This window comes from Empidonax traillii, unplaced genomic scaffold (assembly GCF_003031625.1).
Source record: "Empidonax traillii isolate 1590-97213 ecotype Southwest subspecies unplaced genomic scaffold, ASM303162v1 scaffold205:size1172791, whole genome shotgun sequence".
NCBI lineage: Eukaryota > Metazoa > Chordata > Aves > Passeriformes > Tyrannidae > Empidonax > Empidonax traillii.
Window position 1 is genome coordinate 525,673 of NW_020955398.1, and position 24,258 is coordinate 549,930.

The following is a 24,258-nucleotide window of genomic DNA, read 5'->3' on the forward strand; positions in this document are numbered from 1 at the left end:
ACAAAACATCCTTAACATGGTGTAGAAAATACCAGTTATACTTACTGTATGTGAAGATGCCAAACAAATGATTAATTTACAGCACAGCTTTGCTGTTTCTTTTTCACTGGCATTCCACATGCCGTTAGGCTCCAGGCTGTTCCCTCTAGGTGTTCCCCTGGTGATACCGAGAGCCTGGGGACTTCCACGATTCTAACACTTGACAGTAATGTCTTGAAGCATTCAAACAGTGTGATAACTTGCTAATATACACTGTCAATACAAGTGGTGAATATGCTGGTGTGCTTTCTTCCTTAGTTACTTTTTATCACCAATTGCTCCAGTAATTTCTGCTCTGGACATAGTGGGTTTGATATTTTTTTCAGTACCCACCACACTGACAAAGCTACCAGGATCGCTGGTTCATCCCCTCTGTGTGTCCTTTCACCAGCATTACAGAAAGGACTCACTTCCACTCACAGTACAAAGGTAAGTCAGATGCAAATATGGTCAGAACAATTGGTTTATATTTCTTCTCTGAGCTGCAGCGATCAGCCACAGGGCTTCTTTAGGGTGCACCAAAATGCTCTGGTCATGTGATTAACTTCTCCTTAAGTTTCCCTTTCCCCTCTCCCAGTTTCTTACTATGTCACCCACATTTGCTCCCAAACAAGCAGCTGTTACCCCTTTGCTGCAGCCCCCAATTTTGCTGACTTGATATCCTCATTTGGTTCTACCCTGGCCACCAATTCTATTAACTTAGTACTGCTTTATTTTGCCCCATTGAATACTTCTGTTTTCTCACCCTGCTGTCTTTTTAGAAACGACGCAAATCAGGGTTAACCACTGACACATAAACCTTAACATATCTGTTTATCTTCACTCCCCAGCAAAAGGGGTAACAAAACAAAAACAGAAAAAACATTTGATATACAAAATAAGCTGATGGTAACACAATGCCAAAAATAGCTTATTATGTTAAGTGCAAGGGAGAAAAGCCTTTATATAAAGCTTGATTGCAACAACATTTCAATTTACCAGTTTAAATACAAGACTAGCATTAAAATATTTCTTCAGATACATCTCTTGCTCTCTAAGGTGTGTTTTTTTTAAATTTATATACACATATCCAGTTGTAACACTTGACAGTAGTCTCATGAAGCATTCAAAGAGTATAACTTGATAAGTACACGCTGTAGATATGAGTGGTTAATGTCTGTACGATTTCTTCCTTCAAGAGTTTATAACATTTTGTTGAGTACTAGCCTCAGACAGGTGACCAGCCACCTGATACAGTACAATAGCCCCAAGCCCTTACTGAAGTCCCACAATCTACTCTTTCAAAGCTCACTGGATCCAGATGGTGTTGCCTCTTTCCGGTCTGCGAGACTCCACTGTCAGTTCTCCAAAAGTAGAGAAAAACTGCTCCATTTCCTTCTGCAGCATATCATTCCTCTTCTCTGCATCCTCCTTTGCCCGCTCTGCATTACGCATTTTGATTTCTACCATTGTGAACTTCTTCCGCTCCTGATCCAGTTCTTCATGCAGGGCCATCATTTCCGTCTCCAGGGTGAGATTTCTCTCCTCCAAGCTGCATAAATGAAATAAAAACAGACAGCTCCTGAGCAGCACTCCTCACTCAAACAAGCAGATATGCACACCACCAACAAATTCATACACGTCTTTTCATTTACAAAGCTTAGACTACAAACCATGGCTTCCATCAATGAACTGTTCTCACAGGGCAATTGCTTTGGTAGCTCATTTAGAAAATGTCTTGGAACAGCCAGAGAGGTAAGAGGCACAGAGGCAAACAGCTCCATCTAATTCTCCAGGAATAGGTTAACTACTCCTTTTACTTCTGAAGTGTTGACACCCAGCTCCTGCTGTAGATCACTAGTGTCACCTGCTAGGCCAGAGTAACTCCCTGAACGCCTTTGTATCACTGCCAGTCTCCCTTTCGCAGCTGATTTACCTCCTGTATCTATTTGCAAATATGGATCTGCATATATTCGTAAATATGGACCTCGTGAAGTTCAACAAAGTGAAGTGCAGGGTCCTACAGCTGGGCTGTGGCAATCCCAGACACACCTATGGCTTGGGCAGAGAAGTGATTGAGAGCAGCCACGCAGAGAAAGACTCGTGAGTGATGGTTCATGAGAAAGTAAAGATGACCTGGCAGTAGGTGCTCACAGCCCAGAAAACCAAACGTGTCCTGGGCTGCACCAAAAGGATTGCGGCCAGGATGTTGAGGGAGGCGATGCCCTCCCACCCTGCTCTGGTGAGACCTCACCTGGAATACTGTGTACAGTTCTGGTTCCCCCAACATAAGAAGGACGCTGAACTGTTGAAGCAAGTCCAGAGGAGGCCACAAAATTGCTAAGAGGACTAGAGACCAGGCTGAGAAAGCAGGGGTTGTTCAGCCTGGAGAAGAGAAGGTTGTGTGGAGATCCCATAGCACCCTGCCAGTATCTGAAGAAGCCTACAGGGAAGCCAGAGAGGGACTCCACATCAGGAACTGTAGTGGCAGGAAAAGGGGGAATGGCTTCAAATGGCTACAAACTGAAAGAGGGAAAATTTATGTTAAATATTAGGAAGAAATTCTTTATTATGAGAGTGGTGAGGTGCTGGAACAGGTTGCCCAGGGAAACTGTGGATGCCTCATCCCTGGCAGTGTTCAAGGCCAGGTTGAATGGAGCTCTGAGCAATGTGGTCTAGTAAGGTGCCCTCTCTAGGAAGGTATCCCTGCCTATGGCAGGGGGGTTGGAACTAGAAGAGCTTTAAGGTCCCTTCCAACCCAAACCATTCCATGATTCTATAATCTTAATGGTATTAAATACACAGTCATCATGCATATTAAACATTTTACGAAATGCTCTCCTACACTGCATACTATGCTGAAAATAGTGATGTGGGCAGAAGATTGCAACCTTCTGTGTGCAGCACTTTGACTGGCAGCTGCTGTTGCCAGTAGCTGTCACATGTTGTGATCCAACTATGACTTGCAGTGCCAGAGGTACCAAGGCAAAGAGCTGCTGTGTAGAGGTGAGAACAGAAAGTCCCAAACAGCTTTCCTGAAGAATCCTTATTACAAACACAGCACATTCAGCTCTGTGCTGCTGTGACTAGTTAATGTGTGCACTAATTAATGCTAAGCAGACTCTGAGGTTGTTCACTGACCATTACGGCCATCCACCCCAGCAACCTTGTGTATGAGCAGTCTGCACTACCTGTAGACAAAGACACAGGCTGACCTGCTGAAGAAGGTGCCTCCTTTAATAGGTCCAGGCTGTGAAGGGAAGGCTCAGGCAAAGCACCAAAGGACACAGGACTGTAAGCAGAGGTAACTCCCAGATGCTGCACACTCTCTCACTCTCTCAGGAATGAGAACTGGAAAGGAGTCCAGCAGTCTCCCCAGTTCCCTAAAATTCTGGATGGTGTAAGCCACAACATTGTTTTCACTGAAAGGTGATATCAGTTGCCTTTCTCAGTCTCTAGAGAACAAGTATCAACTAATGAAAAAGTTTAGAGAGCCTACTGATTTAGTTAATTATATTTTACAGAAACTCACAAGGTTCTGGCTGTATTTCTGACTCCAACAGGAGGGCATGTCACAACTGGGGCATACAATTGCTCTGAAACAAACCCCTTGGGATTACTGTGTCACAGAAGCAATGCCAGAGCATGTCAACACTGAAAGATGAGAAGCTTACTGGTAAGCACCTAGCGACACAGCAGTGACTGCAGCTAGTGCAAGTCATGAGAGAGGAAACTTGGATTTATCTCTGCAGAAGGTAGAGCCAAAACATCTTACCTTTTTATCCTTGTCTCATATTCTAGTTTTTGCTTGGCCATCTCTTGCTTCAAGCTGGACACCAGGCTGTGCAAAGCACTGTGATTGTTAGAACTGTTGGCCACAAACGTTTCACTGTTATCGCTGCTGCTGGTGGCTCGGCTGCTATGGCCCCCCACACTCCTTCTGTTACTTTTGTTCTCATAGTCACCTGGGTTAGAGAGGTCTTCGTGTGGTGGTCCATCCAGCACAGAGTCTTCAAAGTTACCCGCATAAAAGTCCTGCTCAGGGCAGGTGGTGGTGGATGAACGACAGGAGTTGGAGTTCTCAGGGAGGGATATCTCACAAGAGGACGTTGACCAGGTGGCACTATCCACACTCTGCTTGTCATCAGAGTTCACCATAGAGAACTGCTGGTGGACATTGTCATAGGTGGAAAGCCTGTTGTGCTGTCCTGACTCACTCACAGATTCCTTCTGCTTGTTGTCCCTCAGAGTGACGTAGCCATTGGGTACCCAGCCTGGGGCCCGGCTGCTGAGGGTGTTGCTGTGCCCATCTGTGCTGGAAACACCCATCCGCACACCTCCGTTCTGCACGCTGTGTGTTCCCATCTTAGTCACCGGTCCTTTCAGGCATGACGTTCTCCTGGTTTGCAGGGAACAGTTTGGTAAGGTCTGGCTCTTCTCAGGGCCCTCCACGGAGCTGCTGAAGGACCCGTTGGTGACTATACCGCTACCTTTATTAAAAGCAGGATTCTTTTTCACCATGAGTGGTGGGCTTCTGGTGACATCTAGTTTCTGGATGCTGTTCCTGGGGCTACTTGTCTTGCTGCCTGGCAGGGCAGTTGGAGACTCACTGTCCAAGCTTCCCCTCTGGGGAGACTCGGGCTTGTCCCAAGAGCAGCGCCTCACTGCCGTCTCCTTGGTATTGTTGTTCTCTTTGTTCTGTAGCTGCCCTGCATTAGTTTTCTTTGGAATTTCATTGTTGTTGTTGCATACCTCAGGTCCCACCTGAGGGTCTGCATCCTTGGGAAAGAGCTCTTCATGTTTGCTAATCATCACTGACATGAGCTGCTGGACTACTACTGTACCTGAAAGGAGACACCAAGCATGTGGTCATTAATGTCCTGTTTTATTTAAGGTCTAAATATACTTTATCCATCAGATTCTACAAATACTTAGTAAACATTCAGCTTATACAAACATTTACACAATGCATCCATTTGTGTAACACCCTGAATGTTTAACAAGACTAAAGTGCCTCTTGGCTACAGGGCCACATCAGCATCACCTCCTCCTTCCACCAAACCAAGCCAGCAGGCTTCACAGACCCCCTAAACAACAGAAACATTTGCAAAGAAGCTATTACCGTGACATTAACTGCATCCCAGGAAGATCACAGAAGGAGATGATAAGGATAACATCATTCTAAGTGATGTGTTTCTACTCAACGTGATGACCATTTTAAAGCCTAAATCTTACTCAGGCACAGCACCTGTATTGATAAGTTTAGCAGAAAATGGGCAGCCAAGGGATTTGCTTTCTGGAACACAGACATTTTAGTCTTCTGAAGCAAAATGAGACAGAATAACTTAATGTGAATACCTTGAACCACTCCACAGTGAGACTAATATGCAGCCAGGAAACTATGCCACATTATAGCACAGTATGGAAGTAATGCAGGACTGCAGCTTGCTACGTATGGTAATAAATGGCTACCTTTCTTCTTAAAGAACAATCCCTTGGTGTGCACACCACTTGACTGCACTGTAATTTACACACCAGCATTTAGAACTGGACTTGGCATGACAAAGATGTGCAACTCTATTTTGTTAAGCAGACCCTCATTAAGGATTATTAAGAATATTTCAGGAACAAGGTCAAGGTAATTATAATAACCACCTCATTTTTAAACTCCAAAAAGGTTTCAGAGGCTTGCTGTGCTCTTCTAATCAGTAACTTCCCACTGTGCAATAACGTTTCACATCAAGTCCTTTGTAATATTCTGGATGTTTATACCCCACCTTTTAAAAACACAAGTATCAAGAGCCAATTCAACGTAGGTACTCAACATCTTTTTTAAGTGTTCTCATTTGCTTGTTTGCTATGGCAAAATCATTCAAAAGAACTAGACAGCAGGAAAATTCACTTAGTTACTCCCATGGCACTGTATTCTTTCTGAGAACATTAGCTGTTATGTGCAGAACTTTACTACAAACATTGCACTGTACTCAGGCAACTTTTACCACTGCATTTCACAGGAAAAAATTGCACCATCATTGGCATTCTGAAAAAAAAAAATCTCTCCTGAATCAAACAAAACCAGCTCCTCATCCCCATTATACAGGTATGGTTACCCATAGCTGCATGTCTGCCTTTGAATGACTTGGAAGAAAAGAACTCTGTATATTCCAAGAAGAGCAATGAAGAAAGGTAGCAATGAGCACCAAACAACATACAGTCTTTGCTAAAAGTCCCTATACATTTAACTACATGTACAACAACTGCAATTGTCTTATTGCAATCAGCAATAAGACAATCAGCATTGTCTTACACTTAAAGAGAGGTAACAAATCTCTTTATTCAAACCTGTTTCTCATTAGCGAAAAAATATATGTATTTTCCTACAGAGAGTGTTGTATCCATCCCATTTCCTACAGCAGTCACCATCATTTTAATGCTAGGGCTGTTGATAACCAGGCTGGAGAGTTGCTTTCAAAAACAGGAAAAACACATTATTTTCCCTTTCTACCTAGTTTAAAATCAAACAAACCAACTAAACAACATCATCAAAAACCCACAAAAAGGAAAACCTTCTTGCACAAACTTTCAAAAAACCCAAACCAACTCACCAACTTTAGGTAACAGCCAGTTCCGGCCCAGGTGAGCTGAAGATGCATGGTGTCCCATCAGCAAATGTCAACCTCTGAGACACCATTCTTACTTACTTCAGTGGTATAAATCAGCTCTGTGACATCTCTCTCCAATTCCAATCTATTAACAACCTGAGCCACTTTTTGCACTATTTTAATGCAAAAGCATGGAAAGAAGGGACAGTTTGCTACCTGACCAAGAAAAACATTCACAGCAGTTATCTACCAGGCTGCTAAGCTCTACAGAAATGTCAGGGTAAGAGAAGCTTCTACTTCAGTTGGTCTGGCAGTTCTACAGGTAGAAACAAAGACACAGGTTGAAGTGATGGGCAGCATGTGCACACACACACATACAAAAAGGTAACTCCTGAGAGAGGCATGACAACACAGCTGAAGAGGAAGGAAACAAATCAGGAAAAGAATTGTGTTTGCCTCTCAAAACATCGTGGGGAGAGGATAAGATGTGTAAACTAGGACTTCAATGACACACTGAAGCTCATCTCTGCACCCCTGTATCAGATAGTCACAGGGCATTTGAGGCAAATATGTACAGAAACCAGGGGGAAACCCACAAATGCAGATTTAAGGGTACTTGAAACTGCACAGGTGTGATGATACTCATGCACAGTCATGCACATAAATCAGACACCTGCTCTTGCAAATGCTTTTGAAGCAAATGGATGATCAAACCTTTCCCTGTGATAATGAGAAGCCAGACATTAAAGTGAAGATGACGATTAAAAACACTTTAGGTGTTCTGATTCGTCTGAGCTACTGTTCAGACAGGTAATTCTGGGTATGCACAGATTTCATACATGATTTGGAAATGCTGTGTTTCTGTTCACAACATAGTCACTGGGATAAAAATTAAAAGGAAGAAGAAGGAAACATAAGACTTTAGAGAAACAAGTGGACAAGGAACTGGAGTATGTCAGGAAGAAAAAAGCCTCATACAGAAAAGGAGTAATTCTATCTATACATTCTGAAATAAACTATGAAAACTGCATTCTTTTGAGGTTAGGTTAAATTTTCAGTGCAAAGTCTGTGTACCTCCCTAATTTCTGAGAAAGTTAAGTAAATCCTACATTAAAAAAAAAAAAAGTGTTTGGAGAGAGAAAGGGCATCGTACTTCATGGAGAATGAAAGCCACTAAGATGAAGCCTTGAAGGAGGTTATAGGAGGAGACTTTCATGTCCATGTTTTTACCTTAATCACAGAAAAATGCTATAGCTGAACACTGCTGTAAGTACCAGAATGCAGACAACAATTTGATCCCTGTTGTGCAAGAAGGCATGTAATATACAACTGCCTTGTGGGGGGTTCTATGCGGGTCACTGCAGTGTAAACTTGTAGTAACTTTTTCCTCTCAGTTTTTTTAATATTTTACCACAGGTAAAATATTAACTGCACCCCAACCACACGTGCTTACTAAGAACATGCCATGTTTGCAGGAAGTGTTCAGAGAAAAAGTACCTGTATAATAAAGTTGCCAGGGCAGAACAATCTCATGCAATGTCTGTTTGCAATGCTGCACGTTTCAGTACCTTTTATAACCTGCAAGATTTAACCCAGAAGTTCATTCAGGGTGAAAGTTTCTGTGTCTATATGACAGATGTATGGAACTTACTGCGTATACTACATGGACTGGTATGTGCTATTAATAAACCCAAAGGTACTTCTTCTTTTTATTGCAAGTTATGTACTATAAAGCTTACCCTCCATGATAGTCAGAGGATCTTCTACTTTGGGGCGAAGGATGTTGGGGCCAAAAACGGTAGCCAGATTTTGCACACTCATTTTGTTTACACCTGAATAAGACTGGACTTCATCAAGGAATCTGTGGGGAAGAAAGAGGTTTTTAGGAAGCATGTAAAAACAAAATGAAAAAAAAGAAGTCAAAGCACGTGATTGTTCTTTTAACATAGTTCAAGTATTCCATTCTGAGTCCACATGGAACATTTTGAAATCTTAAGGCTATTGTCTTCAACTTCTTCAGAATTTCTTCAAAATGATACATTGATAGTAAAATTTCAAACTCATTCTGGACTGACTATAAGGAAACTCTGTAGAAGACAGCAACTTTGTCCAGCATAACTAATCAACAATTTAGCTCATAAAATAAAAATGCAAACTCTGAATTGATAAAATTCTTAGATTCTTTTAAATTTTAATTTTTTTATGCTGGAAACTTTCTGTTAGTTCACAAATTGCAACTGTGTGTGACACATTTTTTAAGATCTTAGATGTATTCACAAAACTACTCTCTATACTACAAGACATACACAGTTTTCAAGGCCGTGCACTTCAGGAGAGCACAGCCAAGGCTTGTAACTACAGTTAGGGTCCTATAAAAAGGACAGGATACATTCACTTTTACCTCTTTGCACTCCTTGTGGAGTGTAGCCTGCTTATGAAAGAAAAGTCCTAAGTGTACACCTTGCTAGAACAAATTACTGATTAGTCATGCAGTAAACCTACCATTTTAGTGCATTCACTTCAGTTCGCCAGTCCTCCAACTGTGAGTAATGCTTTTCCTTCAGAGCACATACAGAGACAGGTTTGTCTGTCAGCTCATAGTTTATAAATACCATTGTGATAATCTTGCAAGAGCACTTACCTACAGATGTATTTCAGCAAATTATAATTGACAACTGGCAGGCTCTTCACTTGCTTCACCAGTTCTTTCAGGCCCTTTAAGTGGTTTAAGGAAAAATAAAGGGTGAATAGGCACAGTTTCTTAGTATTTTACCAGACATTAAAAAAAAAAAAAAAGTCAGCAAGTCCAATTACAAGACAATAAACGTATCACTGATGCTGCAGTGCTCATACAGGTTATGATCAGGAACAGCTTGTAGAACCCACTTTGGTTTTGGCTAACAAGGATTAGCTCTGGAAAAAAATAAAGAAGTAAATAAATACTTGGTCTCATCCTGTCTTTTCTTTCTGTTTCATTCTTTCTTTGACCAGCAGCTCCATTTCTCCTGCTATTAGGCTGAGGCTTCCAGGATCAGTTCTGGTTTAACTGTTTGTGGCATTTCCTATGAGAAACTATTTGGTTATTTTACCCAGTTCTGGTCCACACGAGAAGTCCACATAAACAGTTATTTCAGTTTGTGTCCACCCTGGGAATGGGACAAGCAGAATATCATACAATAATTTCTGTACCCTGTGGAAAGAGACCTTGGCCATGCTCCTCACCAACCAGTGCCTTTAGGCTCTTTTTCATTATGGGGTTTTGGTACTTTGCCAGCCTTCCGTGGGGTTTTGGTTACAATATGTTATGAAAACTGATGCAAGTCAAGAGGGACAGAGCATGACAGTGCACAAGTTTTCCAGCTGTGGGTTAAGAAAAGAATTAAGATATGCAGCTGTCTCCCTTAACAGTGACTGCACTTTCAACTTCTGCACAGAGAAAGATCAACTGAAAATCCAGTCAGACAGCCTTACAGCTGGACTGATGAGCTACCAAAAAGGGCTGAAGTGGCTCATCACCCATAGCACTGATTTTTCACAAACTGTCAGGACAACTCCAGCACAGGAAGTCCATTGTAATTTGAACCTTGCTTTCAAAACTAATTTTATAGTGCTTCATGGCATAGTTACAGAGGAAATACATAAATACACTTAACTAAGCCATTGTAAAATTACAGAATTAATATAAGTGACGTGTAAACTACATGATGACTAACTGTAGAGCTGTCAGGTGGCTTTACATTGGAGCTACCAGTGTTCAGAGACATACAAAACAAGTAAGCAAACAGCTGCAGCTTCAATTCCAAGGATCCCCTGCCATAACTTGTGCAAAGAGCAGCTTAAATCAGAATAGCTGAACAGCCCACTCCCACCTTTTGCAAGCAGCTGACAAGAATATGCACCTTTACAGCAAGCTGTAAAGGACAGTGAAGAAACCAGTCTAATTTCAACAGGTCTAAGACATCATGGCCGTAGAACATAGTTTGTCAGATCTTTCTTCTCTTCCCATTTCATCAGACGGGAACAACTACTACCTCTGCAGTTCATAGTCATCATGAAAAGTCAGAACGAGACACTCTTTTACTAAAAAGGAGCTCCTACTCAATTAATTAGAAGATTAGGTAGGATGGGTTCCAGTTCTAGCAGAATTTCAAATGTCAAAAAAGAATTAAACAGAAATAACCATCTTGGAAAATTAAGGGAGTAGGTTGACATCAACACGATAAACCTATTTGGATGTCCTGTGAAAAAAAAAATCAGGGTTGACTTAATTACCCATAAGCACACAGAAAACAAGCACTTAAATTCCTATGTCTTCAGACATAAGTAGTGCCCACCACAATAACACGTAGTAGGTGCATGCCACTGCAGGGCACATATTACCAGTCAGAACCCTTATTTTGCTCATCTCTGCTATGCTGTTCCCTCAAGAAAGTCTGGAAGATGGCCAGTTCCATCTTTCTGAAGCTCTGTGATTCAATGACAGGCAAGGAGTAGAGCCTATTGGCCTTCAATCAAGAGTCAGTAAAAGCTGGCATCCCAGCACTCAGAAAAAAAATTACTCTTGATTTAATGGCAAGAGTGGAACAGCAATCATCAAGACTCTTCCTTTTACAGTTCAGAATCTAACCCATGAATATAGAAGTCTCTTTCGTGCAAAATGGAAGGTGTTGACTACAATGATGTTTACTTGAACTGAATTCAGTGACATGCAATAAAAAAAAGCTGTGGTTATGCTATGCACCTTTAGACTTCCAAAGGGCCCAGGTGGCAACAATTTTCATACAAAAACTGCCTCAGTTCAATAATTTTGTTAAATTAGGACACATTTAAATGACCAGTTTCTCCCCTCAAAACTGGAACAACCTTTTATTTCAGGTCAACCTTTATTTCATCTTACTCAAGTTACCAACTCACCGTTTCTTCCTCCTTGCTGAGCATTTTGGCACAGGAAAGGAAATCTTCGTATTTTGCATATGGTACAACTGGTTCTGGGAGTTCCCTTAGGTACAGCTTAAGGAGAGAAGCAACTGTGTGCACATCTGTATTGCTGTTGGGTTGTAATACAAGAAGACATTACTGGTAATCAGGATAATACTGTGAGATTGACAGGCTAAAAACTGCCCCTTTTCCATTGCCACCCCAGATTTTAGCCATCAGCAGTATATACATTTACAGATCCTATCTGTAATCTGCTTTCTGTTGGGTTTTTTGGTCCTATAAAGAACTTAGGATACCCACAGGAAAATTTCTGTCAACTCCGGTGATTTATTTTTATAACTATATGTAAGGCCCTGTTTGCAGGTACAGGTATTGAGAAGATCCTGGCTCTTGCTGACAAACACCTCACATCAGACATGCAAAATATGTCAAACAATGCTTTTCATATCCACCTGAGCCAGAAACCAGGCATTATATTCACACAGTGGGGATTATTCTCCTACCAGAGATGGCCCAAGCTCCCAAAACATGCCCAGCATGTCTCAATTTCACTTGTATCACCATCTCGTCTGGTTTCAGTATTAAGGAAGCAGGTTTTAAAGGAAACCATAAATACCACAGGTGTTTATTGAAACTTAACCATCTGAATTTACAACTCTTTCCCTGGCATTCCTCTTTTTCTTGTGGGCTCCCACAGAATACCTACTCTGCCTTTTAGCTGTACTCTTACACTGAAAACCTGGATATGCTCTACACACAGAACCATAAATCCCTTGTAAATGAGTTTTACCTCTATCCTGTACTGAGTAAGCTAAGACACCAAACAGAAAATGTCTGAATGCTAGCAGGTAACGTTATAGGGCTGACAGTCCTGTATCATATAACCTGATATGGGATGTCCTTTCCCGTAACTACATTTGCAGAAACTTAAGTGTTTTTTTGGGATACAGAGAGCAGGAGCCTCAGCTGTTTATCATACTGAAAAGTAAGAAGATGGAGAGAAGAACCAAAATCTCAAGTTCAAAGTATGCAATCATACTTGCTTAAATGTTTCTCTGGTGTAAAGTTACGTTCTGGTAACTTAGGAGCACATCGTTGAAAAGTAAGTAGAAATTAGATAAAAGCTATGACTTAGCATGAAGAAATCTCTCTTGCACTACATCTAACATCATCTCTGGGTTTAGCCACTCAGGCATTTATTCAAATCCTCACTGGAATGTTCCACATGCTTTCCCTGGTTCAGATAAAGAGCTGTACTGCAAGCTGATATATTTCCCTCTGATTTCTGAAAAATCAAAAACGCAGACACTAAATTATGCTCATTTCAGTAACAGAAAATGCATAGACATTTCTACAATGTGTATTACTAGGTATTTTCTTTTCCTTTAGAGACTTTACACTTGGAATATTTTTTAAACTCACAGTGCCTCAAAAGAACCACTGGTATTTGATGCACTTAAACTTTGCTAGAGGTATGTTAATCATTATTTTGGAATGATCTGTTAAAACAGTAACGGCTTTTACTAAGTTAAATCTTAACAAGAATGATGGGAACAACCTTAGAATAATGTGGTATGGTATGTCAAAACAGAAGAAGACAGATGATAAAGCACTGTATAAACTTCAGTGTCACCCACCACCAACCTCCTCAAAATAAACTCTCAGAAAACATTTCTATTTCAATCATGAATAATTTCTAGCCCAAATTCCAAGTAAGTGTTTTCTGGAGAAACTCTGCCAAGCACTAATGCAATTCCATATTTTTAAAGAAAGTTTAAGAAAGACTCTTAATTTCTTGATTGCAACCCTCTATTGTAGAGTGGCTTCAATTCAGAACAGTGTTTACCCCACCCTGTTCCACGGATGAGTATATAACAAGTGTAGGGAACGGTACTGTATATGATATGGGTATAACTACATTCTTTTATGAGATCTCACATGCTAGCTCAGATTTGGTCTCCAACCTTTCCATACTACCTATTCCTGATACAGATGCAAACTGTGCGAAACGAAGCTCTTCTTGACATCCTGGCTAACAAAACTCTTAACAGACTGCATAACCCAAGGGTTTAATGCCCAGACCCCAATAATCTCTCAGGTTTGCCTGCATGTCTTGCTGCCACTTTTTAGAACACAACCATGGCATGCATGCTCAGGCAGTTGCCACTATTCAGCTTTATCCAGGAACCAATTTTACAGAGAGATCTTCAGTTTACTAAGTTGTCAGTGCATCTGGAAAGGAAAAAAGCAAATGCAGAGAGGAAGACTTTTCTCTGGTCAAAGAAAGCACCACAAAGAGCAGATGTGAACTGTCAGCTTTAGTACAAGCCCTGAAGTGAGAGTGAGCACAGGCCATCCATCTGCAGAGAATTTAACTCTGACTGCTTGGCACTGACTTTCTGAAGAATTTATTATCACTATTTTTTTTATTTAAACCAGGAAAATTGCTGAAGAACTGAACCACATCTTTCCAGAGACTATTTGCATAAAACTGGAAAGGCCTTTTCTGAAAAACAAGATTCAAACAGGGTTAAGTGATGGAAATTATTGAAGAACAATTAAAAGTTAGCACAGATCTCCCAGTAAGGGCATTAAGCAGTATCCTCTTCCCTTCTTTGAGCTGCCAGGATCATGCTTCATGTAGTAAGAATAATCTTACATCAATCCTTGTTGTAAAGGGGATACCTGCTCCTCGAGGGCACAGCAGATGGAGAATAAAAAGGCTGAAGAAGGGAACAGAAGCCCCCAAAATTAATGCAATTTGTAAATTTTCTTCTTTCAATGTGAAATACTGATAAACTATTGCTGGAAAGGGTTAGTTAAGCGCTAAAGATTGTGGTTCTACCTGAGACAGGAGCAAGGAAACAGTAGGAAGCCTTGTGCTCTCAAACTAACCTCCTGAAGCACATGCTGTATTACCAGTATACAGAAAGGTGTTTCCTAAACTGGGGTTAAAAACCCAGGTCACAATCAGTAGATTGGATACATGGACAGTATTTTTAACTAATTTTTTTATTTTTTTTTAATTTCCTAAGGCAATACCACAGACTGCCACAAGATGGTGGGATCGCAAAGTAAGATTTTGGAAAGTTTCTTAAGTTTTTCTTCCTTAAACTGTGCTGGACTAGTGCTTAGGACTTAATCTCTCTGTACGGAAATCATTCAGATCTTGGAAGCACACACACACACAGACATAATGCCCACCGAGCTTTTTAAGAATTAGATTTTTAAACTGTATTTACCAACATATAGATAAAAGCTAGAAACTTTCTTCTTTGAGGAACACGGGCATAAAAATGTCAATATTTTAATAATAATGTAACTAATAGAGTGTTTCATAGAATCTGAGACCTGTTTAGACCTTGCAGTATGACTTTTTTCACCTTTTTTAAAATACAGAGGAAAGTTTTAAAATGGCAGATTCCAGTCCTAATCCATCTGTATTTTAGGTGTTTCAGTTCACAAATACCATTGAGCACATTTCAGCCCCAGGGAGAACTGCAAGCTCGCTGGAGGATTGGAAGCATTTATTTCCCTTTTTAGTCTGCAGTGTTCTATCCACAGCCTAAGTCAACTAACAGTATTTATATATCTGCCTTGCAGGCAACTTGCATAATTTTTAAGACATGGATTTTTGCAGGGCCCGTGGAGGATCTTTAACTCATGGCCTCTTTCCAGCTACAACCGAGCAGTTTAAGAAAAGGCAGAATGTTCCCTTTCGAAACCGGCCTTACTTATAATCTAGGACCACTACAGAAATTTGATGATTCTACCCATCTTGGTATTTCTTCTGCTATCTGATAGTATAATATCAAAGTGCTTTATGACTACACATTCATAATTAACACGATTAAAAGTATTCATTAACATGTATTAAAATACATTATGTCAATTCCAGCAGAGAATCCTGTTATCTAAATTGGAACAACTTTCATTAAGTGAGGCAGACTTTCTCCAAGTGCACAAGGAGTAATTACAAGCTTGAATTGGGAATGACAAAGCACAAAGTGGGAAATTAGATGTTAACACAAAAAGCATCAGCAAACTGAAAAACAGTCTATATCGGCATGCTGTGCTGTAAAGTCTGAGAAAGATGACTTATCTCACTGAAATATTAATATTGCTTTATTGTTGTTATTTCCAAAAGAGCATCTCCCACTCCACCACTGTTCAGCAAAGTCATGACAAATGCATCCCAGCCTCTCCTTAGTCATCAGACTGTTCATATTCAAAGCCCCATTCATCTCAACTTCGTCATCAATATCTCTCATGGCATTGCTGTTTTGGCAGCACTTTCCTTTGTGATACCACAGACACCGTGGAAGTGGCTGTCAGACCAATTACAGTGCCTGAAGATTTTCCCTCTCTCTACCATAAACAGTATCACTGAAGCCCTGCAGGTCACCCAAAATCCAGGCATAACCCTTACAACCCTTACACTCAGACAAGCAGACAGCATGTTCAGAGAGCTGGAGTCAGCACTTTGGAGCACAAAGCCAACAGGTCCCTCATAAACTCTCAAAGAGGAAGTATTACCAAGGCAAGGTCACATTACAAAAAGATTAATGCTATGCCAAAAATAGCTCTAGCTCATGATGACACATAAACAGTTTGCATAAAGAACAAACAGTAGGGAACAACAAGCTATGAGGCTATAATTCAATTTAGGAGTTCGGGTGATAAAATAAAGGAGAACATTACAGTTCAAATAGTTTGTGTACCAGTACCCTCTGGATTACTGGAATTACAGCTCCATCATTTCAGACGTGCCACAGATCACAGTCTCCCTCACCAGCATATCCTGCCCCTGCCACAAAATTTGCTGACCATGCCCCTGCTTAGCTGCATTCAGGACTGTAGAGCAGCTCTCAGACCAGTGTAGATGTTCTCCTGACATGGGAGCATGAGTTCCTCACTGGCTGCCCAGGGTGTATTTACTACCAGTTTGCAGACAGCCTAAGTGAGATGCTAGAGCCCATGATAAACCAGTGACAAAACAATGAGCAAGAAACATCAAAGGAATATGTGTATAACTACAGAGAGAGAGAATCAGAGTACTGTGACTGTAGTAGCCAGAGCTTAGGAGGGCAAAGTCTGTGTTCACTAATGTTACAGTGAAATCAGGAGCGATTTGACTGATTTGGGGAGTCAGACTTTTTTTGGTTCAGAAATTCAAAGGTCAGGTTAAACGCGTAACATAACTGGTTGAATGTCCTATGTGACTCTTCTTCCCCTATGTGGGTGTCCCCAAAGCATTGCTCTATGTGATTTTTCTATATAACACATATCGAGTACAAGCAGTACTGTGCCTAATCTAAGTACCAGATGGAATTCTGCCTACAACTTGTGAAACATATATGAAAACATCTTGCACTTTAAGCCCTGAGCTGTCTCCTCCTCTCCTTGCTGCCACAAAATTCTGGCTCTACTTTAAGTTAACAACTGATCTCAACTCTTTTTTGGTTTAGACAAGAGAAATAAAGCAAACATATTCTGCTCCTTTGTCCTTGTGCTCACGATTTTTACAATGCATGCTACCTTCCAGAGTCCACAAGGAATACTGAAGATTGGCAGACTATTTCCAAGTTAGACATCCCCTGCAGGAATTGTAATCGCAGCCAATTCGTTCAGGTTAGAGAGTGATGCTTTAAAAACATCAGTGAAGACAGCAAAAACAGAATGACAAACTCTACGGAAGGATGCTAAAATTATTTGAAAAAATACAGATCCTTAAAGACAGACACAAGTGCTCTTAGGTAAGGTGGGCAGAGGCCTAAGAAACAGATAAGAAACAGATGGGTTCTCATTAGGAAACGATCACCCAGCTCCAGTGAATATGCTGCTAAATTATTTTATCACTTAATAGATTGTTCAGAAAGGCTGTTAAGTTTCTCCAAGATTTTTTCAGGCACTGCAAGCATGAAAAGCACCACAAAGAAACTACTTGTTCTTGTTTACTGGGAGAGAAAGCCACAAATCGTGCAACCCTAAGTAAGAACTATTTAAAAAACCAAACTCTCAGACCTTCCACAAAGGTAACAAAATGTCATTCTTTCTTAAAGGTGACCACGGCCATCTAAGAAGTCATTTGTCATTGGCAAATGAAATACAAGGCTGCCTTTTTTCTTTTCTTTTTCTCTTTTTTCTCTTTTTTTTTTTTTTTTTTTTTTTAATCACAGCTGACACCTAACCATTTCTGAAACTCATGCAAAGCAATTAAAAATGTTCATTCATTGCTAATAACTAAAAACACACTGAGGACACCAAAACCAACTAAAAACACAACAGGACACGAATTAAACTGATTTAATGACCCTTACATCACACTTGAAATGTGCCTCCTAACGTGTATGTAATTGCCAGACCAGGTCTTTTAAGTTGTGCCATACGCAGTGGTTATTTCTGTTAGGTGGTTAGAAAATAAGGCCAGAACTGGAAAGGACATGGAAGTGGCTCCAGAGGCAAACTGATGAGCAGAGTGTGAGGATTAGGAAAGAAAGCCTGGAACAGGCAGAAACAAACAGGAATTTTCACAGACCTAAGGCCATTTGTGTTTTGCAGGAATCAGCTTTCTAGTAAAGACTTCATTTCACATAAAAATGTGGGATTTTAGAGATTACTGCATTTTGCCAGTAGGAAGCAAATAAAGCCCCTTCCTTGTGGGAAACTATTCTTATAAACAAATTCTTATGTACGAGCTAGTATTTGGAAAACAAAGAAAAATTTTTATTACTAGTGATTTCTAGTTGCAGTCTACACAGTGCCAATGCAGACTGCAGCCCCACTGAGACACATCTGATTTCTTGCATTCACCAAAATCTTAAAACACTCTTTGTTTCTGAAGGAGAATACGAATTGTTCAAGTGTTCCTTCTCACCTTGAGGATATTACATTACTACCATCCTTGTCATTGTCTTATTTTGCTTCAACAATCCCAGTGATTAAATACACAGAACATACCAGTTGTACCTTCTGGATTTTTTGTCTCCAGTAAATAACAGCATTCGCCAGCTATCACATACTGCCACTTATGTACCCTTTTCTCAGCTGACTGAGATGGTGACTAGAACAGTAAGTAACATTTTGACCTGTAATGTACTGCATTCATATCCATAAAAGAATGTAGTAGGAATTTTGTTTAGCTAAATATGCATTTATGTGCTTTTCTTCTTGCTTGTGCATGCACACAAACACTGGCAGGTGATTTTTAAAATTTTTTAATTTAAAATTTAATTTAATTTTTAAAAATTTTAATTTTTTAAATTAATTTTTAATTTACTGAACTATATACATCAGTGACAGTTATCCAAGTCACATACATCAATCAATCACAATAATTTTTTATTAATATTTGTTTCGGTGGCATTTCAAGTATTTTCTTCTCCCTGAGCAATCTTAGCTTGCATGTCATCTCGTAGTAATTGTGATGAACAGCAGATGGAAAGAGGTAACATAAAAAGAGAAATCCAGTTTTGTACCCCTTCTAGGTAGAAACTGTAAAACCAATGTTATTTTCCTTATGCACTCCCATATTGTCCATGCTGATTTTACAGAACAAATGGTTATAATCCACTTTGTATTATTACAAATGCATGATTTGTAAAGGAGATGAGGGACTTTAAAACATAAACCACACAAGAAGAGAGAAGCAAATACCCCAACGACAAGCAGCAAAATGAAGCTCCCTGGAGGGAGCAATTTTGCACCAAGGTGGAGCTGTACTGAAAATACCAAGAATATTTCAAATGAGTGCTTGCCTAATTGCACTGTTGGTTCCTTATAGCATATTTCACCATATGTGGAGATACATTCAGAGGGAATAAGGTATTTATTGATTTTTGGGTTTAAGTTGACATACAATTTTGAGAGGTTTTTTCTTCTTCTCACAAAAGGCCTCAGCAGTTTTCAGTTGTAGCAGTCCCTTCCAAGACTGTGAGAAATGATGATGTTCCAGTTTTCATATGAGGGGGCCTGGGGTATTGGATGTTTCTGATCAGATACTGGGTTTTCTCCGTCTGTGAGTTTGAGAAATTTTAAATACTGTTTCCATTCTCATACACAATTCTTCAGCAACATCTTATTCCAACTGTAAGATCCAGATCAAATTAATACACAAAGGTTTCTGCAACTCTCTGACTTGTCCTAGCTTCACTCTGTATTTTTATAACTGACTTCAGTATTGGAACATCCAGTTGCTAACTCATGTGAGAGCTACCATTTGTCAGGTATGTTTTATATTTCAAGGCATGGCTGCCTTTTCTTTTGAGCAAAGTTATTTTACTTCTCATTTCAAATTTGCTACATTTGTCCCGTTTGCACTTGTTCTGTGGTCTTCTTTGCCAAAGGAGTGCAGAAGGGAAGGCAAAATGGGAGAAGGGCAGGGTCTCCACATAACAATGGACAGCAGCTAAAACCAAGGGCGAAAGAGCAGATCTGTGCCTGTGAACTCCATCTCCCAACACCCATAAGGAGTTTCAAGGTTTGCAACCATCTTAAAACAGAGATAACATTTTAAAGGAGTACTGGCCATGGCTGTATAATCTTACCTTTGGTTTTGCTTTTAATTCTACATGTTATATATTTTACTGAATTAGCTAAGAAAGCATAAAGAGAAGGATTATTTAATATCAATTTATCACACAATTATATACACAAGCCTACACTTGCATTTCAAAGCATCTTCACTTGTTCTAAAGTCTTTGTTTGACATACACACACGGAAAAAATGTCAGTATGAAAAATGGCAAACTCCTCAAACATCAGCTCTTTGTATTAGTTCCAACACTGATGACAGCAGCTAGTCTTTCTCTCAGTCAGAATCAGTGACCCAGCACCACTACCTAAGTGTGACCTGTACTCCATTGTGTTCCGTGTCCCATGAACAAAAATGTCAGCTCTGCTCTAATTGCAAAAATCTTTATGACTATCGATGTATGAGTATGGGCTCAATGTAAATTTGATAAACAGGCCCTAGGTAGATTTCACACTATGGGACTTCTGACTAATAGTAACATATAATTACAAATTAAACACAGTGGATCTGGAGGTTCATGAGAGAAAGTAGGCATGGATGCCTCATGTAGATGTATTTTTGTCTCTACAGCACTTTTCATATTGTGTCCACTTTCCAACTTGCCAAACAGGTTGCATCAAACCTGGAGATCATGCTGCTGTTCAGCACAATGAGAAGTTACCCCAAAATATTACCATATCACATAGGAACTCTATATAAACACTGTGAAATTAACTTCCCCTGAAGAGTTCACAAATGGAACAAAAGGTTGGAAGAAAAAAGCAGATGCCCAATGAAAACAGTGCAGGTATCAGAGTTATATCAGGCATTTATGCCTGCTTGACTTCTGGACCACTGCTACACCTAAATCATATCCTCCAAACCCAAATGTGAAAAAGCAAACAGGAAAAGTTCCCATCACAATACATGCAGACATACAAGGTCAGTGTTCTATAAATTCTCAGCTTCAGATGCAGAACTGCAGGACCAGCAATTTATAGGCAGCTCCTGCTGATGTTTTTAATTGCTACAGTAGAAATTATGTGCATTCTTCACAGCAGTAGTATGTAAAATCTCTTCTCCTTTTCATCTGCTAAAGCTCAGCTAGCATACCTGTTCATGGGGCTCATTAGGGTGTGCTACAGATGTTGCTAGATAACCTTGAAAAAAACATCAATACGGCTGAGCCCTGGTCTCATTTGTTTTGAATAGTCAGAACTTGTGCATTTCCTTCAAGCTGTACCTCTCAGTGGGGTGTTCAGTACATCATCTTCCTGGAGTTTGGGGGTAGCTTGTTTCCTTAAGCATCTCCTCCGCAATTATTTGGCTTACAGGCACAGAAAAGAATAAGCTTTTTTCCTGCCATTCGCCTACTTGTATCTTTGGTAGAGATAGACATGATCAGTAACATGTCTTCATGTCCAAGAAAGGGGAACATGACCAATAGATGCTTCTTTACCATTTTTAAATAAGTTGCATGGTATTTGAACAGTAAGTGAGCATACCGCAAACATTTATCAGCTAACACTGTCACTTCCCACAGTCCTCTGGCTCCCTAAAGCCATTAACTCGTCAAATATCCCAAGTCACCTTAGAGTGAGAAACTAATAAACCTCATAGGAAGACAATTTCCTTTTCCAGAGCATTATGAATTCTTGATCTTTCTTTTAAAGTGAGGGTCAGGACTGAGGAAACTGTTGGAGATGAAAGAGCATTACAGGTGTCTGTCTTCTGTGCATCTATGATACACAAAACTTCATGCTTAACAAATTTTCTCACTTCACGGGAATAGAGAATGGGCTTCCAGCAGTCAGTTTCAAATCATGGCATGTTTTTGCACTAAAAAATCAAGCTATACTTTCCTTCCTGTTACTTGGATTGCTATCAGACAAAGCTCCCGCATAATAAATGCAATGTGCCTCTTCCTCCTAATTCACACTGGACCCTCAAATGGAGTGAAGTATCCTGATTCCTTTGTGGACATGTGCTACAGATGTCACTTAGGGCACATGCTGAGAATTAACACCATTTAACAGTCCTTTGAACTGGAATTGCATTACCATCATATTAATTCTCATCAGAGTTAAAGGGTTTACGTGGCATTCATAAGCCACTAGTTCTGTTTCTCTGATTGCACATTCTGAATATGTGGACTAGTGCTGTCAATGCTTACAGAAGAGAGCCCAAAAAGCTAGTCTTACAGAAGTGTGAAGTCATACACAGCTGCATGAGCAGGACTAGGTTTTCCTTGGCCCAGAAATTCTCATTAACTTTGTAAAACTGCATAAATAGTGGAATATGAATTGGACCTAAATCCTAGAAACCACATAGGTTTGTTATTATGGTCAGAGCAACTTTAATTATAAGACTAAAGGTCCAAAATTATAAAGGAATACATAAAAGTATACTTCCCTTCCAGTCAGTTTTATAGATAACAGACCATGTTGAGACTGGTGATAAAAGAAATTCTTCCTTTGTGGGACTGAATAAATGCCAGCATCACCACTGCATTTCAAATGATATTAAGATCAAGGTAATCCAGATATTTTTGATTAAGCCAAACCATTAGCAGTACTTCTCCTAACCAGTTTTTCACAAAAGGAAATTCTCCAGAAACGCTTTGAAATCAGACATCAAAGTCAGGGGGTAAAAATAAGACATTTTAGAGCGATAATAGGAAACACACAGAAAAACCTACAAAAACATGTAATTCTATCTGTTGCTGCCATGTGTTTTGCAGCACTGCAGGTCAGCCAGCACAGCACATCGCGTCCTGTCCAGGCTTCAGGGAGTGGGGAATACCTGGAGGGTTTTACCTGTCAAAAGAAGGCTTCTCTCCACAGTCAAACGCATCCTGTAGCTCCTTGACAAGATTAGCCTGCCCAGGCAGTCGGAAAAGGCCCTCTTCCCTCAGCCCCCACTGTCGGATAAAGTCCACACACTGTTCCACCAGCATAGGAGCCAGACGGTTCCCATAGCGCTTTTCGTACCGGACAGTATCTTCCAGCTTCTGGCCAAAAATACCTGCACCAAAAAGAAAGATGTGACTTGGCTGAGAATCATAAAAACATTTGAGGGGCCTGTGCCTTCTATTCCAACTCACACAACTTACATGTCATTTAAATGCATGGACAATTAACGTCCCGCTTTCTTAAGAATAAAATCCTCCATTTCACCTTTGATACTTTTACAGAAATACAGTGATGACATATTTTATAACAACACCCCAAACCATTATTTAAAATAAAACACCATAAATTATTTGCAAGACCATAAGCCCAGAAAACATAGAAAGAACACAAATAGGATTTTCCATCACAAAACTTCTGATTCAAAATAGATTGATAGATGTAGATGTGTATCTCCATCTTCTTTGGTTAATGTCTATTTATCTATTAAAAAATTAAGTACTTTCTGTGTGAGTTTCAACAGGGTATAAACATTATCTTTACACATCGGGAGGCAAAAGATTTATAAAGATAACTCTGGATTTTGATCCTACTAAACCTAATTATTAATTTTTTTATATAAACAAAGATCATTCCTATAACGTCTTACCAATTTCATTATTATTGTCTGCTTTATAGCAACAATAAATTTTGTGTAAGAAAAAAGTTCCTGACATGAAAGGTGAAATATGTCAGACGAACTGCAGGAAACCTGCATTCACCCTTAATCTCAGGAAGAGCATTGGGGGTTTTGACAGAATTAACTTCAACCCTGATTTGAGGGTATCATTGCTACCACTGGAATGACAGGCACTCATCATAGTTTATTTTGCCTCTCCCTTTCAAAGTGCAGAGCAGGCCATGAAAGCATCACAATAATGTTCAGGCATGTCATCTGTGATGCAAGGTCTCTCTTGAGACCCCCATTTGCTGAAGAGTACTAGGGCTGAAGCAAGTCAACTCAACTTCTATATATAGGAAGACAATGAAGAGTTCTAAGGCAGTCATGATCAGAAACTAAAGAGCAAATAACTACCTCAATTTTCCAATGACAAACACCATAAAGTTAAAGGGAAAAAAAAAAGGCAGTAAGTCAAATTGTGCCCTTTACTGAGCACACAGTTCCTGCTGGTTTAAAATTTTTTAACAAGAACCAAGTTGTGGTTTTTTTTGCTTTTTCTGAGGAACGCGCAAAGTTGAGTTAGTCAGCTTTTGATTTTGACCTAAAAAATTCATTCTC

At 39.9% G+C, this 24,258-nt stretch overlaps 1 protein-coding gene across 7 annotated transcripts in view; it reads right to left on the reverse strand.

Moving 5' to 3' along the window:
• Window positions 1–728: 728 nt before the first annotated feature.
• ARHGAP24 (Rho GTPase activating protein 24) overlaps window positions 729–24,258 on the reverse strand; it is a 170,795-nt gene continuing 147,265 nt past the window's right edge. For all 7 annotated transcript variants that reach the window (XM_027887228.1, XM_027887223.1, XM_027887225.1 and 4 more), the window contains 6 exons: window positions 22,887–23,094; window positions 11,535–11,667; window positions 9,262–9,335; window positions 8,360–8,481; window positions 3,794–4,862; window positions 729–1,570 (listed from right to left, as the gene is read on the reverse strand). In XM_027887228.1, the coding sequence (XP_027743029.1) occupies window positions 1,327–1,570; window positions 3,794–4,862; window positions 8,360–8,481; window positions 9,262–9,335; window positions 11,535–11,667; window positions 22,887–23,094 (1,850 nt within the window). In that variant the 3' untranslated portion in view covers window positions 729–1,326. The remainder of the gene's footprint in view (window positions 1,571–3,793; window positions 4,863–8,359; window positions 8,482–9,261; window positions 9,336–11,534; window positions 11,668–22,886; window positions 23,095–24,258) is intronic.